This window comes from Sinocyclocheilus rhinocerous, unplaced genomic scaffold (assembly GCF_001515625.1).
Source record: "Sinocyclocheilus rhinocerous isolate Xijiao unplaced genomic scaffold, SAMN03320098_v1.1 scaffold821, whole genome shotgun sequence".
Lineage (NCBI taxonomy): Eukaryota > Metazoa > Chordata > Actinopteri > Cypriniformes > Cyprinidae > Sinocyclocheilus > Sinocyclocheilus rhinocerous.
In genome coordinates, this window is record NW_015623656.1 from 558551 (window position 1) to 572520 (window position 13970).

General features: G+C 38.0%; 1 protein-coding gene across 1 annotated transcript in view; it reads right to left on the bottom strand.

The window, feature by feature from the left end:
- Positions 1 to 788: 788 nt before the first annotated feature.
- hip1 (huntingtin interacting protein 1) overlaps positions 789 to 13970 on the bottom strand; it is a 55355-nt gene continuing 42173 nt past the window's right edge. The window contains exons 18-31 of the mRNA XM_016520910.1: positions 12665 to 12859; positions 12365 to 12512; positions 12169 to 12255; positions 10873 to 10980; positions 10213 to 10349; positions 8555 to 8665; positions 8387 to 8445; positions 8048 to 8141; positions 7860 to 7960; positions 6784 to 6889; positions 6576 to 6699; positions 5490 to 5551; positions 4019 to 4136; positions 789 to 3786 (exon numbers count right to left, since the gene is read on the bottom strand). Coding sequence (XP_016376396.1) covers positions 3776 to 3786; positions 4019 to 4136; positions 5490 to 5551; positions 6576 to 6699; positions 6784 to 6889; positions 7860 to 7960; positions 8048 to 8141; positions 8387 to 8445; positions 8555 to 8665; positions 10213 to 10349; positions 10873 to 10980; positions 12169 to 12255; positions 12365 to 12512; positions 12665 to 12859 — 1461 coding nt within the window. The 3' untranslated portion in view covers positions 789 to 3775. The remainder of the gene's footprint in view (positions 3787 to 4018; positions 4137 to 5489; positions 5552 to 6575; positions 6700 to 6783; positions 6890 to 7859; positions 7961 to 8047; positions 8142 to 8386; positions 8446 to 8554; positions 8666 to 10212; positions 10350 to 10872; positions 10981 to 12168; positions 12256 to 12364; positions 12513 to 12664; positions 12860 to 13970) is intronic.

Consider the following 13970-nt stretch of genomic DNA (forward strand, 5'->3'; position numbering starts at 1 on the left):
TTAGCTCCAACCCTAATTAAACACACCTGAACCAGCTAATCAAGCTCTTACTAGGCATAGAAACTTCCAGTCAGGTGTGTTGAGGCAAGTTGGAGCTAAACTCTGCAGGACACTGGCCCTCCAGGACCGAGTTTGGACAGCCCTGGGCTAAATCATATGTTATTTATTCTAACTTTAGTTAGCCTTTTTAATAACTGGTCAGGGACAACAGATGAAATATCAGGCTCATTTACAGTCCTGTTTCTGTTGATTAATGAGGGCAATGTACAAAACAGTCATTGAGGTGGTTCCCTTTCAAAAGTACATTTAAAAAAAATTACTAATATGTACCATTTAGGGTTAAGTAAGGAACAAAGATGTACTTTAAATAAACTACATTTGTATCTACTTTTTTTCATATTAATGTGCTGTGTTTTTAGCGGCTGCTCTGTTTATTCCCATACGAGAGAGGAAACAGTAAATCGGGTGCCAAAGAAAGTGTTATAATGTAGCTTCAGACTAGACTAACACAAGATGAGCTTCTCTGACCTGCGTGAACTCATGCTGTAATATTTAGTGACACCTGGAGGGATAATCTTGAGCATGTCAACAGATTCAGTCATTGTTTTTATTGCTCGAACAAATCATTTTACATAACTGAATAACTCACCGTTTGCTTCATCTGAATAATTACACAAGCTTGCGTTGAGATTTTTCCCTCTGGCCTCCAAAAACCTCAACAATGCAGACTGTAATATCAATTATTATGACGTAACACAAAAATCTAGGCAAGCGGAATCAAGACAAAACAGTGATTATATCAATGAGTGAAATATTTATTTAAAAACTGAAAAATAAAACAAACTCACACACAGTTTTAGTACATATCATACAAAGATATTCTCCAAAATGTTACTGAGCGGTCTTGTTTTTTTCTCCATTAACAAAAGTGAGAGGCAGTTTAGAGGCTGGCAGAGCTGGTAAGACTAGACAACCGAATCTAAACGGTGAAATAAACCATTATTACCGGAGGTGATGATTGATGACACTCCAAAAAACGGAAATTAAATACCCAGTGTCGCAACTTAACATAACGACCAAAGCAGTGCAACGAGTGAAACAATATGAGGGTATTAAAACATAACAACATAAGGGATATACAGTATATACCATCTCAGTCACACAGCATCCACCCAAACACACGTTATATTAGTATTAAAGAACACACACGCACGCACTCATGGTTTAGCCAACGCATGTTCATATTGAGTCTACGGGGCCCTTAAACTCAATCATTTTCTCTTTTGTAGTTACTGACTGGTAGTTTGTGGAGAAGTTGAGGTAACCCTGATTTGTAGATGACTACAAGACTGCAAGTCCCTGTGAGCCCTGGTGCGAGCTGTGCTGCTGGCAGACAGTGGTGGTCTACAAGGCTATGTGGTCTACATTGCTTTGACAGAAGTGGACAGACCTCTTGAACCCAATGCATTTAACTTAACATTCTTCATGCATCTCCGTTTTGTGTGAATCTCATGAAAACAGTCAGGAAATGTCAAAAAATCCCCCAAAATGAACTCTATTTTGCGTAAAGAAAATTAAGCCCATATATATATAATTCTCCCTTAAATTAATGTGAATTACTATAAATAAAACTATAGAATTTAAATGGTAAAGTACACTTGTAAGTAGCTATACATCATGGTAATATTTGTACTGTAAATAATGAGAAATATATACAATTCTAAGAGACTTGATTTTTTTAAAGCAAAATATTTTTCAAATGAATTTTGACCCATTTTACAGAGCTCCTAAAAAGAGATAGTGATGGAAAAAAGATGAGGAATTTTTTTTTTGACAATATATTTGCGTTCGCTCTTAGAACTTCTGCGTTCCCTAAGAAACTCTGTTTGCTCGCAAAACATTTGCATTTTTCTCAAGAAACTCTGTATTCGCTCACAACATTTTTTCGTTCACTTAATATATTTGCATTCAATAGCAAAACCCGTGTTCCCCAAGAAACTTTGTGTTCGCTTGCAAAACTTTTCTTGCAAAATATTTTGTTTCTTAGAGACACGTTGCGCTTCCTGGCAAAACGGTTGCGTTTTTTTTCTCAAGAAGCTTTGTGTTTGCTCACAAAGCTTTTGCGTTCCTTCAATATATTAGCCATCAATTGCAAAACCTGCGTTCCTCAAGAAACTTTGTGTTCCCTTGCAAAATTTTTAGATTCTCTTGTGAAGCTTTGCGGTCTCTCGCAAAACTTTTGCATTTCCTAGAGAAACTTTTGTATTTGTGTTGTGATGGAAATAATATAAGGTAGAAGGGAAAACTATATTTCTGTGCTTTTTTGAGTGAAAGCAAAAGATTTGCGAGCGAAGGCAGTTTCCCAGGAGAATTCAGCCCTTTTACGAGAACAGTGAAATGTAATTTTTCGTCCAATCTCATATTTTTTCCATCACCGTGTCCCCTTTGGGGCTCCGTACCATTTTTGTCCTTTTAGACATCCAGTTTAAAAAGGGAAGCTCAAAAATCCAAACGAAACACACCAGCCTTGAACACAGGGATGGCTACATCTGTTCTCACACCACACTCTACTGATTTCATGATCTCAGTTCGCAACACCAAACTACAAATTTAAAACACTGTCCTAAAGCTACTCAGATCACCATTTTAAAGGTCTTTGTGAGGGAATGTGACCCTTTTTCCCTTTTGGAAGGCACGGACGTCTCTCCTTGCCTCAGTGTGAAGGGTGCGTGTATGTGGAGCTGGAAGAAGACAACAGGAATGAACAGATACTGTCGTATTAACAGTGAGTAAACCGTACGGGACCGTTTGAGGGGCCGTTACTGATACAATATGGTGCCATATCTATCTGAAGAAACTATGACCTAAATAGAGCTATAAAACAAAAACGATGAGCCCTATGAACAGTCAGTTCATATTCAGTCATGGATTTGAAACTGGTGAAACGTATCAGGACAATATCATACGTTAGATGAGCTATTTCGCAGTTTGTCCCTATAAGTCAACATGGTGGAACAGTTAAAAGCCAGTGGATTAAATCTATTAAGGGTTTTCCTATCAAATTAATGCCTCAGGAACATAATCAAAGGAAAGCGTGACATAAAAAATACTAAATACAGAAAAGTGAGTCTTGGTTGAGTTTGCTAGTGTTTTCAGGTGTTAGTCCACACTAGGTCATCATCTATTGCTCTTTTTAGTCCAGTGACCACTGCTAGGGGACTAGAGAAGGACGGACCCAGACGAGGCCAATCCTACGCGACATTAAGGAATGCGTTTGAGAGGTCAGTGTGGAAGTCGCACACTGCTGCTGTTTGTGAGAGTTGAGTCCGGAAGAATCAAAGCACCAGTGTCAATTCCTGCAAAATGGGGTGACTCACCCTTGTGCAATGCATCATGGGATGTTTCACGGGGAGACGGGATTGTTCTACATGGGGAAAATTCTCCGTTCCGTATAAGGAGGAAGAGGACATGAAATACTCGGACAGTTCAGCGAGTCTGCACTTCCCTCTCTGTCCACTAGGTGATGTGCCATCCACTTCCTTCCTCTCCCTCCCCTTTCGTTGCGCAATATCGTCACACTCCTCACGTCTCCAGACTCCATGGGCAGGGGAAGGAGCAGGTTAGGAAAAAAAAGCACCTTTTATTTGGCTTTAATGTACAATAAAGAAATCAAAGAGTTAAAAAGTACAATAAAAAGGGAGAAGGGAAAGATAGTGTGTATATAAAGACGTCAAGCGCCACGTCTGTAGGGCTGCTGCACAGAACGCGATGAGTCTCAACCCGTTCCTGCAGACAACACAAAAAGAAAGAGAGTGAATTACGTACGAGCAAACTCGACGACACACCCTTTGCGCCACTTATTAGCTTGATACTCCATCTTCAGCCTGAAAAATCTCAATCCACTCTGTTCGCTAGGGAACTCTGGGATGATTTTTGAGGAGGAAGCAGTTTTGGCTGATGGTCAGACTGTATTGGGTTGTTGACAGACAGATGTTTGTGGTTTTACTAGGGGTCTTACCCTCTTCCTCTCCTCCCCAGCCCTCTGCGACGCCAGCGAGCTGGTAATGCTTCTTCCTCAGTTCACCCAGTCGTTCCCGCTCTTTCTGCAGCCGAGTCTCCAGCTCCAGCACCAGCACCTGAGACGTGTTAAATGGTCAGATTTAGGGATGTTCATTTCGGTTATTTTTCTTAACCGACGCTCGTTAACCGATTATTAACCGTTAACCGACAAGATTATTTTAAATTAGAGTTGCATTAAATTAGAAAGGATAAGTGTCTGTGAACCGTTAAAAATACTAACATTTGTTTCCCGGGGATTCATTTTACATGCGCAAAAAGCAGCAAACAACAGAACATGAGGATTCACATGGTCATCATATCACATCACGCACCTGCGCTTCTGCGAGCGAAGAAAAACAATAAAGCTAGGCTATATATATATAACGAATAAATAGGCCTATATGAGAAATATATTTTTACTTAAAAAATAAATTAAGAAAACGAAAGAAAAACTGTGCAACAAGTAGCCTATTATGCAGAGTTTCGGTTCATTTTTGTGCTGTGCGAAAGGAAACAGACGGCAGAAAGCGGCATCCTATTTTTCTTTAGGCTTATTTTACAAAAGCACAAAGATTTGTTTTTATTGTGAATGTACACAAATAAAGGCAAAACTTTTACAATTCCGATTATCTATAAGACTAAAAGGAGTAGTTTATTCCACTGTTAGAAGGAAAAAATTCAAGTGATTGCACTGGCGCAGCATGCGCGCACACAGTTAAGCATTGCTACCTTGACATTGCAGCCTGTTCATTATCATAATAAAATATAGTCAGTCAAACATATGGAAAAAAACACACTGCTCAGTTTAAATATGTAGTAAAATCTGTGCCGTTAAGTGTTATCACCGTACCGCCGTGATGTTATGCAAAACATTTTGTTTTACGTGGATATTTGAACGCGAGTGAAGTAGGCTACATAATAAAGAATAATTTGCCATTCAAATACATCGCGAATACAGAAACATTTGACTTTGTGTCGAATGAGAGACCCAACGTTGCTTTCAGTTTTGTTTTAGCCTAAATGAATTCGTTTTGGCTTGTCGTTTATATAACTATAGCTTCTTGTTCTTTTCTAAATACTGTTAATTGGAAGGATTTGTTGTGGAGTGAGGGGAACTAAAATAGCCTAGCTATGTTTACAGTGTTTATTATAATGTTTGTAAACATTTCGCGTCGGCATTAGGCCTATTTCTGAATGAAATAATAAAATGCGACTTGCAATTTTTTATGCAGCAATGCAGCAAACCTTTTTAAATATTTTGATAAATTACTGAAAAAAATATATAAATAAATGACTTTTTAAACCGTTTAACTGATTGTAATAATCGGTCAAAATTCTTACTGTCGGTTAACGGTTAAAATGAACATCCCTAGTCAGATTTGTTCACATACTTGCATAAATACATGAGAAACAGTTTAACACACTCTCACCTGTGCGTCCATCTCTTGCCTCTTGATCTGAGTGAGTGTCATTGCGGAAAAGTCCATTGTTTCTGAAATAAAGAGAATTCAGCATTACTTATCAATAATGAAATTGTTTGGCTTTTAGTTCATGCCTAACAGCTTTCAGACTATTGAGATGATTTTCTTGTTTGCAGGTGTTTGTCCAATAAAATCTATATTTCACCAGGCTATGACATGCACATTTTAAATAAAAAATAAAATAATTAGTAATAGTGATAATAGTTTTATTGCACTTTATTTAGTAAGTTTATTGGAAAAAATAAACAACTACTACTATATTTTAAAATGAAAATGTGTATTAAATAAAAACAATTAATTTATAGTATATGTATACATTTATAGTATATGTATACATTTAAGTTTTCATTGTTTTTTATTTTTTACTTTTTATTTTTATATGACTTTTCAACATTATCAAAGCTAAAATCAGCAAGATTTTATTTTTTTATTATATATATATATATATATATATACACACACACACAGTATATTATATATATATATATATATATATATACAGTATATACACATACACACACACACACATTTTTTCAACGATTCTCCACTCTCCATCAATGAATCAAAAGTGTCTGTTTTTACTAGCTGCTGCATCCACAATATCTGCTGCTGGTCTGGATATAAAAGGAAACACAATGTCACTGACTCCATGTGACTGGTCAGTGTTGTTTAAATGCCTTTGCCTCCAGAGAAGAGCATCAGCACAAGAGCTTGTGTGGAGGAGAGCCTGACTGTGTAGACTTGCTCATTCCTGTATCTCTGGAGGGCACCATAAACCAGTTTTCATAGCTATAGTTAAATGTGAAATGGGGCAATGAGACTGTGGAGGTCAATGAGAAATAAAATGAGACTGTTGCTGCCACTGTTACTACTTTCTTCTGGATCTTATTTAATGAATAATGGGGGAATGAAATTATGAGGGGAAATGTTGCAAGCCTAATTCGAACCTGAATTTCCCAAATAAGCTTCACAACTAAATGTGTCTCAGAAAGTTGAGTCAGGAGGATGTGCTGTACATGTCTAACAAAACCTCACCTGTGTCCTCGATCTGAGACTTGCCGGACTTGGTTGATGCCACGACCCCTGCTGTGGCCTGGGTGACCCCTTTGGAGGCCTGCTGGAGACGGGAAAGGTTTGGACTGTCCTTGTCTGCTTTGACCTAAAGAGATAAAATAGATTACTGTCATTATACTGCTTTAAAGTTCATTCAAGTGCAAATGTTGCTGGCAATTTGTTGTTGTACCTTAGATGCTGCGACCAGCTGAGCCGTACTGGCAGCGATCTCATGCGAACACACCATCAGCTCCTCAAACTTGCCCTTTCCTTGCACCATCTGATCAGCTGCATCACTGCAGGAAGAAGAAGAAGAAAAACAAAATCTTTACTAGTACAATGGTGATAGTTCATAGATCAATTAGTGTAGGATTCAAACCATAGCGGGCCCCATGATTTATGCAATGTGGAAAACACAGACTCCAGAACTGCAAAATCCAGTCATTAAAATGTAATTTACAGTATAATGCGAAATGTCACAGAATTGGACAACTTTTGGATGAATAAATCAAAAGTAGAGCTTTACACGATCAATTTCAAATTGCGATATGGACTAACGTCTTTTAGTTATTAAATCGCAAAAAGAAATATAAAGTCTACATGTTCTGTGCGTCTAAGAGTGAACGAGTGGCTCCGTTTTTATTTCTACTGTAAAATGTACTAAGTAATAATATTAACAATAATACAATTTATTAAAACTTTAACGAATCACAAAAAAGGTTTTTATTTATTTTAATTTATACAGTAAAAAATTTTTGTGCAGCACTTCATATGGCAAAAAATAAAAAGGCAATGTTTTATTGTATATCAATTTTTGTATTTTCATTTGATTACAAGTTTTATGGCTTAATTAGCCACAGTTGTTGATGATAAATTTGCTTAAAACATATCTATAAAATATATAAACAGTACAGCAGAATTTCTACATAAAAAAGAAGGGGCATGTCAAAAAAATAAAACTGATTTAATAGGGCCCTGTTATTATTAACATTTTAATAAATAATAAATAATAAAGTTTTATGAATTCAATTAATTGCACATGCTTTTAATGATTCAAAATGTAATTAAACTATTAAAATGAACAACACAGCATTTGAGAAAAAAATAAAAACTGAATTTATAAAAAATAAATACAATGGAAAAATACATCTGATTTGATAAAAACCTACAAGCTTTCTGTTACCTACTGAGATTTTTAATCACTATGTCACAGCGTCCTCCAAAAATGATAAACATTTGTATTTTCTCACTGTCTAACATACTCACACCAACATGGTGGCACCCCAGCCCACGGCCTTGGAGGCGGAAATGAGACCTTCCGTCCATCGGGAATTCTTGGCGTAGAACTCCTTCATAGATGCGGCCCCCTGTGAACACAGCAGCACCTTCATTAACACCCGTTTCTGTCATTTTAAGCTTGAGTTTTCCTGAAAGTGTTAGATGGGTTGACTCACCCTACCGCTCTCCACGATGTCCCTCTGCAGGTCTTTGGAGGACAGTACCAGCACTTTGATGGCCTGCATGAGATCTGTGCAGGACGCCAAGATCCTGCAGGGGGCGACAGAGAGCAACATTTAAACACTCACAGGACTGTTTCGAATGCACCAGGGTGGGTCTGCTAATGTGTCTGGGTGAATGTAAACGTGCAGCGCTATCCAAGTGAAATAAGCTCAGCATGGAGACATTCTGATCACTGAATACCCAAATTAAATCTGTAAAACTGCTTTTGTAACTGTAACAGTAATCGTAGAAACATTATTTATATGAATAACACATGACTTGGTCAGCCTGACCTTTCATTGACTTCCATTTTGATTCCAGTGTCAACCGCCCTGGACTTATTGAGCATTTCCTGTTTGAGAGCAAAGGGGAAAAACATTAGAGGAGTAGATTTAGGAGCACTTCATATTTTATTAAGCATCTGTCTGTAGGACAGGGAAAGCAGGGAGTCGTCTGATTACCTCAATCCTGGCGGCGGCTGACTCCACAGCTGCCGATGTGGCTGCCATCTCCTGCTCCACCAGATCTCCCAGCTCTCCTTGCTGCAGTTCTAGCCCCCGAGGACGCAACTTCTGCTCAGAGAAAACAAAACAGCATACTACATCTATTTCTTTTTCATATTTATATAGCATGCATACTCACGGAATACCTGGATGATGCATACTGAATGCTAAAATGTGAGGCATATAACCAAAGCACACTCTGTGGACTACAGTATCCCACAATGCAATCTGTTTGAGCTTTCATCTGCAGTATGGCCAATGATTATCTGATATTAAAATCTCTTTCTTGACTCTTAATTGATTGGAGTGCCAAATATTAAGACATATTAGCCCCTTAACCTTCTATTCCAACGTGAAAAATAAATCTGAATATCAATTGCAAGTTTTAAAAACCTTCCTTCTTGACTCATTTGATCGGATTGTTGACTAAAACTGTTACAAATTGCTAACTGAAATAATTAAATTTAAATAAAAAATAAAAGAAAATAAATTAAATATGTAATATTAGTTGAAAAACTGAATGAAAATGAGAAAAGTTGCACTGGCGAAAAATTGGGAAAAAAAAGTTAAAGTACTATAATTGTTAATAAAACTAAATAGAAAAAAAATAGAAATATAAAAAAAAACAATAGAGAATGACAAAAGCACATACAATTACTACAACTAAAATTAAAAAGAAAACTGAAAATGTAAAAAAGGGCCAGATTTACTAAACAGGCCAAATTAGTGTTAGAGCGCAATTCCATAAAAGCGCCGATGGGAGGGGAAAATTTTGCGGGTGATTTACTGACAAGGTCTCATTTTCATAATGACCAGCGCAATCTACCAAGAGCAGCGCAAATTACCGCCTGCTTTTAAGACATGCTTTTTTTGGCCGTTAAATAATGCCGCAAATACCAGTGAATTGACGAGCGCAAATCTTTTTTCAAAAAAATTGCGTTGAGTGATTCATTTAAATACTCTCCTCCCATAAATTTACAGATCGGAAGGGAAACTCCTACAAATGCATATTCAATAAGGTGAGTCACAAAAATAGCTGTGTCTAAGCGCTAATTTCCCATTGAGTGTCTTTAGTAAATCCTGACAGTAGTTTTTTTAACGCCAAAAGAGGGTTTGCGCAGGCACAAACTGATAGTAAATCTGGTCCCCAAAGCTGGTAACACTTTGACTGTGTCCTTGTTAGATGTTACATGTACTTACTATAGTAATAACAAATTATGCATAATTACATGCAACTAACTAACCATAAAACAAACCCTCATCCTAACCATATAGTAAATACATGTAGCTAATTACAACTACTTAGTACTTAAATGTATAATTACACTGTAACAAGGACACCTTAAAATGAAAGTATACTAAAAGCCAAATCAAAATATGAACAAATACTATAATAATACTAATATACTAAACATTGGCTAGTACACAGTATATCACATACTGTATGAAGTAACCAGTACACAAAAAAGTATCCCATACTAGTTTTGGCCTAATTTAAATGACTCAGTGAAAAAAATCAATCAATAAAAATGATTCTCTCTACCAATTACATGCTGCTTTATTCAATCCACTGTTACTATACTAAAATGAGGACTGTCTCTCAGTGGCTCGCTCACCTCGCCCAAGGCCATCACGGTATCCAGTGCCGCCCTCAGCCGGCTGCAGTCTGCCGTCCCATTAGACTTCTGCTCCTTGAGCTGGCAGAGCAACGCCAGGGCCTCCGCGCCACACGCCTTCACGTTGTCTGCCAATGCTGCCCACAGACAGACAAAGGCAAAGAAAGCAGTCAGACGAGCCATCTGTCACCTGCAGACACTCCACATACGCTCGGGCAGACACACATTTCCTGTGACGTGATCGCTCGTGCACGTGGGAACCGCACATTAGCCGTTTTGAGTTATGGCATGCTCCTTTAAAGCAGCTCTACCGAAACCAACAGACCTCCGGCGACGGAGTTATTAACAGAACCGCAGTGACACTAATGCAATTCATGATGTATGTAGACCAAGTCAAACAGAAAGTGTAGGATGTTTCTCTATATGTGGATATAGCAGTGCTGTGAAATATTTTACAGTTTAATAATAGAAATGACATTTATGCTGTCTATATCAAACGGATAGTTCTGGATGCTGATTGGTCGATACAGTGTACGTGTCAATGATGTCAATGAATGTGGCTTTAAGGAAGAATTTACATAGAGGTGCATCAGCTGTGCTGATATGATAACATATCAGCTCTTTTGAATATGTTTCGGGAGATTGACGTCTCGTGCTCACCGTCAGCTTGCTCCACTGGCACCATGTGGGAGGTGGCGCTGCCCTGCACGATGACATCACCCACCAGGTGAGCGAACTGAGTCACTGCCCGCACCAGTCCAGACACATCTATCACACACATACAGGAAAATCAGTGAGAAACTGTTTCAACATGATCATATGAGTGCCTCTCATCTCAACAAAAGTGATGAAATTAAGTCTGAATGCATTCATGGTGAATCATTTTTTACAAGGTATATTATTAGTTGAATTTTTTTTTGAGCTTGTGCATTTTCAGTGCAGAACAGTGATGGAGTGATATAAGTTTTCAATAGTGTAAAGTAGCTCAGCTGCCTTTAAAATTGTGCTGATTTTTTAGTACTGGGACAATTTTTCCAACAGTTAGCGTTGTAGCATGACAAATCACTACACCATGGATGTGTCACGATTTATTGTGCAGCCCTACTAGCAAATGAGCCAAAACAACAGTCTGACAGAATAATTTCCTTTGTCTCAAGTACAGTCATTTCAAATATAATTCAGATATTTGTTTTAATGTTTCAGTTTGTTCAGAAAGCTCATTTCAATAAAAAAAGTAGACTACAAAATGAGTTAATCAATAAATTCTGTTCATGTTTTTTTTGAGAAAAATTATCACTGTATTTGTTTATTATATATAAATTTGTTTTTTTATATACTTTATTATACTACTGCTTAAAACTTTGGAGTTAAAACTAAAGCTTCTATTCAGCAAGGATGCATTAAATTAATCAAAAGAGACAGTAAAGACATTTATAATGTAACAAATAATGTTGTTACAAACAAATGCTGTTGTTTTAAAATTTCTATTCGACAAAGTATCCTGAAAAAAGTGTCATTCATCCACTTAAAGTGTCAAATCATGAATTCCACTAAAACATTAAACAGCACAACAGTTTTCAATATTGATAACAATAATAAATGCGGTAGTAATGATGCTGAAAATTCAGCTTTGCCATCAGAAGAACAAATAACACTCTATTACTACTGTATTATACTTTACCAAATAAATGCAGCCTTGGTGAAAATAAGACTTCTTTTAAGCTTTAAAAATCTTACCTAAATTCTTACAATGAGAATTATCTAAAAGATATTCTCTTTAGGAAGCTGCAATTAAGCTAACTAAAAGAGAGAGTAACATTGCTGTTCTTTAACTACTTTAAATGATGTGTAACTTGTAAAGCTATCTTGTAACTTTCGCAACACTGCTGGAGTGAATGGTACATTGATGAATGCTGGTTAAGTAGGGAAATGAGTGTGTGTGTGCATATAATTCACCTGTGTTATCTGATACAAAGCCGTCTCTGGCCGACTGCAGTCTCTCCACGCAGTCCAGAGCCACCTGGCATCTGGACACCAGGTAATCTACACACACAAGAAGGTCTTTTAATATTTATTACGCTCTCGTAGGGCAATTCCTGCTGTGTGGTATATTCAGTGGGAAGGATTAAGGTAATTTGAGCTGGTCACTGACCGGCTGAACTGGTGCAGCTGATGTGTGCAGGGTCGTCTAGCTGATTCAGGCTGTCCTGTACGATCCTCCCCGCCTCCTCTAGTGCTGCCCGCAAAGCCGCCCAGCGCAGAGAGACCAGCTTGCTCTCCAGAGCCTGCTCACGACTCTCCTACAGATAGAAAGACAATGAAAACAGGCATTTTAGACCCCATGTTTGTGATATTTACAGCATTTGTCATCTTGTATAATGAATCTGAACTCATACAAAGCCACTATTATAACAAGGCAACTAAAATCAATAGTAAACACAGAATATTTCACCTTCTCATTGAGTTGGTTTTGCAGGGTCTCAGCAGCTTTCACACCACTCTCCCTCTCATTGGTCAGACTGCTTTGCACACGCTCTAACTCCACCCCCAAACTGGATAGCTCCACCTCCTTCTGAGATACAGTCTCCATAAGCCCCGCCTTCTCAGCCTCTAGAGCAGACAGCTGAGTACTGAGCTGCTCGTTTGACTATACAAAGAGTGAATAGTTACGTCAATTACAAGATTTAATGTGACATCATGAGAAACAGTGATGTTATTGTTTATTGTTTACTAAAACTACTAAAAATCATTGTTCATAAATTGAAAAAGCTTAAATCTAATATAACAAAATTACTAAAACTAAAATTAAAATGACAACTGAAAATATACAAATAAAAGCTATATAAATATATATTAATATAAAATATTAATTTCTTGTCTCATTAGTGTTTAGCGCAGTTGTCGTTGCTAGGAAACGCTTGTTTTGTTTACTGTGTTGAGATGTGCTGAAGTTGCGTTTGGTCTCGTACTTTATCGCATACCTTGTCAGTGTCATGCACTTGCTTAGCCCTTTGTTGTGATAAACAGTAAAGTGTGTTCAGCTGAATTCAATTTCCGTTTTGTCAAACGGGTATAAAAAAGGATAGTAGACTGCGGCAGCCCTCGTGTGAAGGCCTCCTCGTGTGAAGACCAAAGAGTGTAAAGACCATTGACTCTACCGTGCGACTCACAAAATCAGGCAACCAACTGGACCTTATTTACACACGACACTGCTCCACTGATCATGTACTGGTTACTCCACTGCACACCTCGGATCACTTCCTCCTCACTCTTAACCTCAACATGGTTCCTGACACAACACATACCCCTCCACACGTCATCTTTCGACGTAACCTACACTCACTCTCACCCTCCCGGCTATCTGCTATGGTTTCATCTTCGCTTCTTCCCCCTAAACAGTTAGCATCTCTTGATGTTAACAGTGCTACTGTACTGATACTTTCTGCTCCACTCTTACATCTTGTTTAGACACTGTCTGCCCCTTGTCTTCCAGGCCAGCCCGTACCACCCCTTCTGCCCCTTGGCTGTCTGATGTTCTCCGCGAGTATCGTTCTAAGCTCAGGGCTGCTGAAAGGGTGTGGCGCAAATAAAAAAATACTACTGACCTTAATGTGTATCAGTCACTCCTCTCTTCCTTCTCTGCTAATGTCTCCACTGCTAAAAGGACATACTATCACAACAAAATTAACAATTCCCCTAACTCTCGCATGCTCTTTAAAACATTTTCCTCCCTCCTTTGTCCTCCTCCTCCCCCTCCT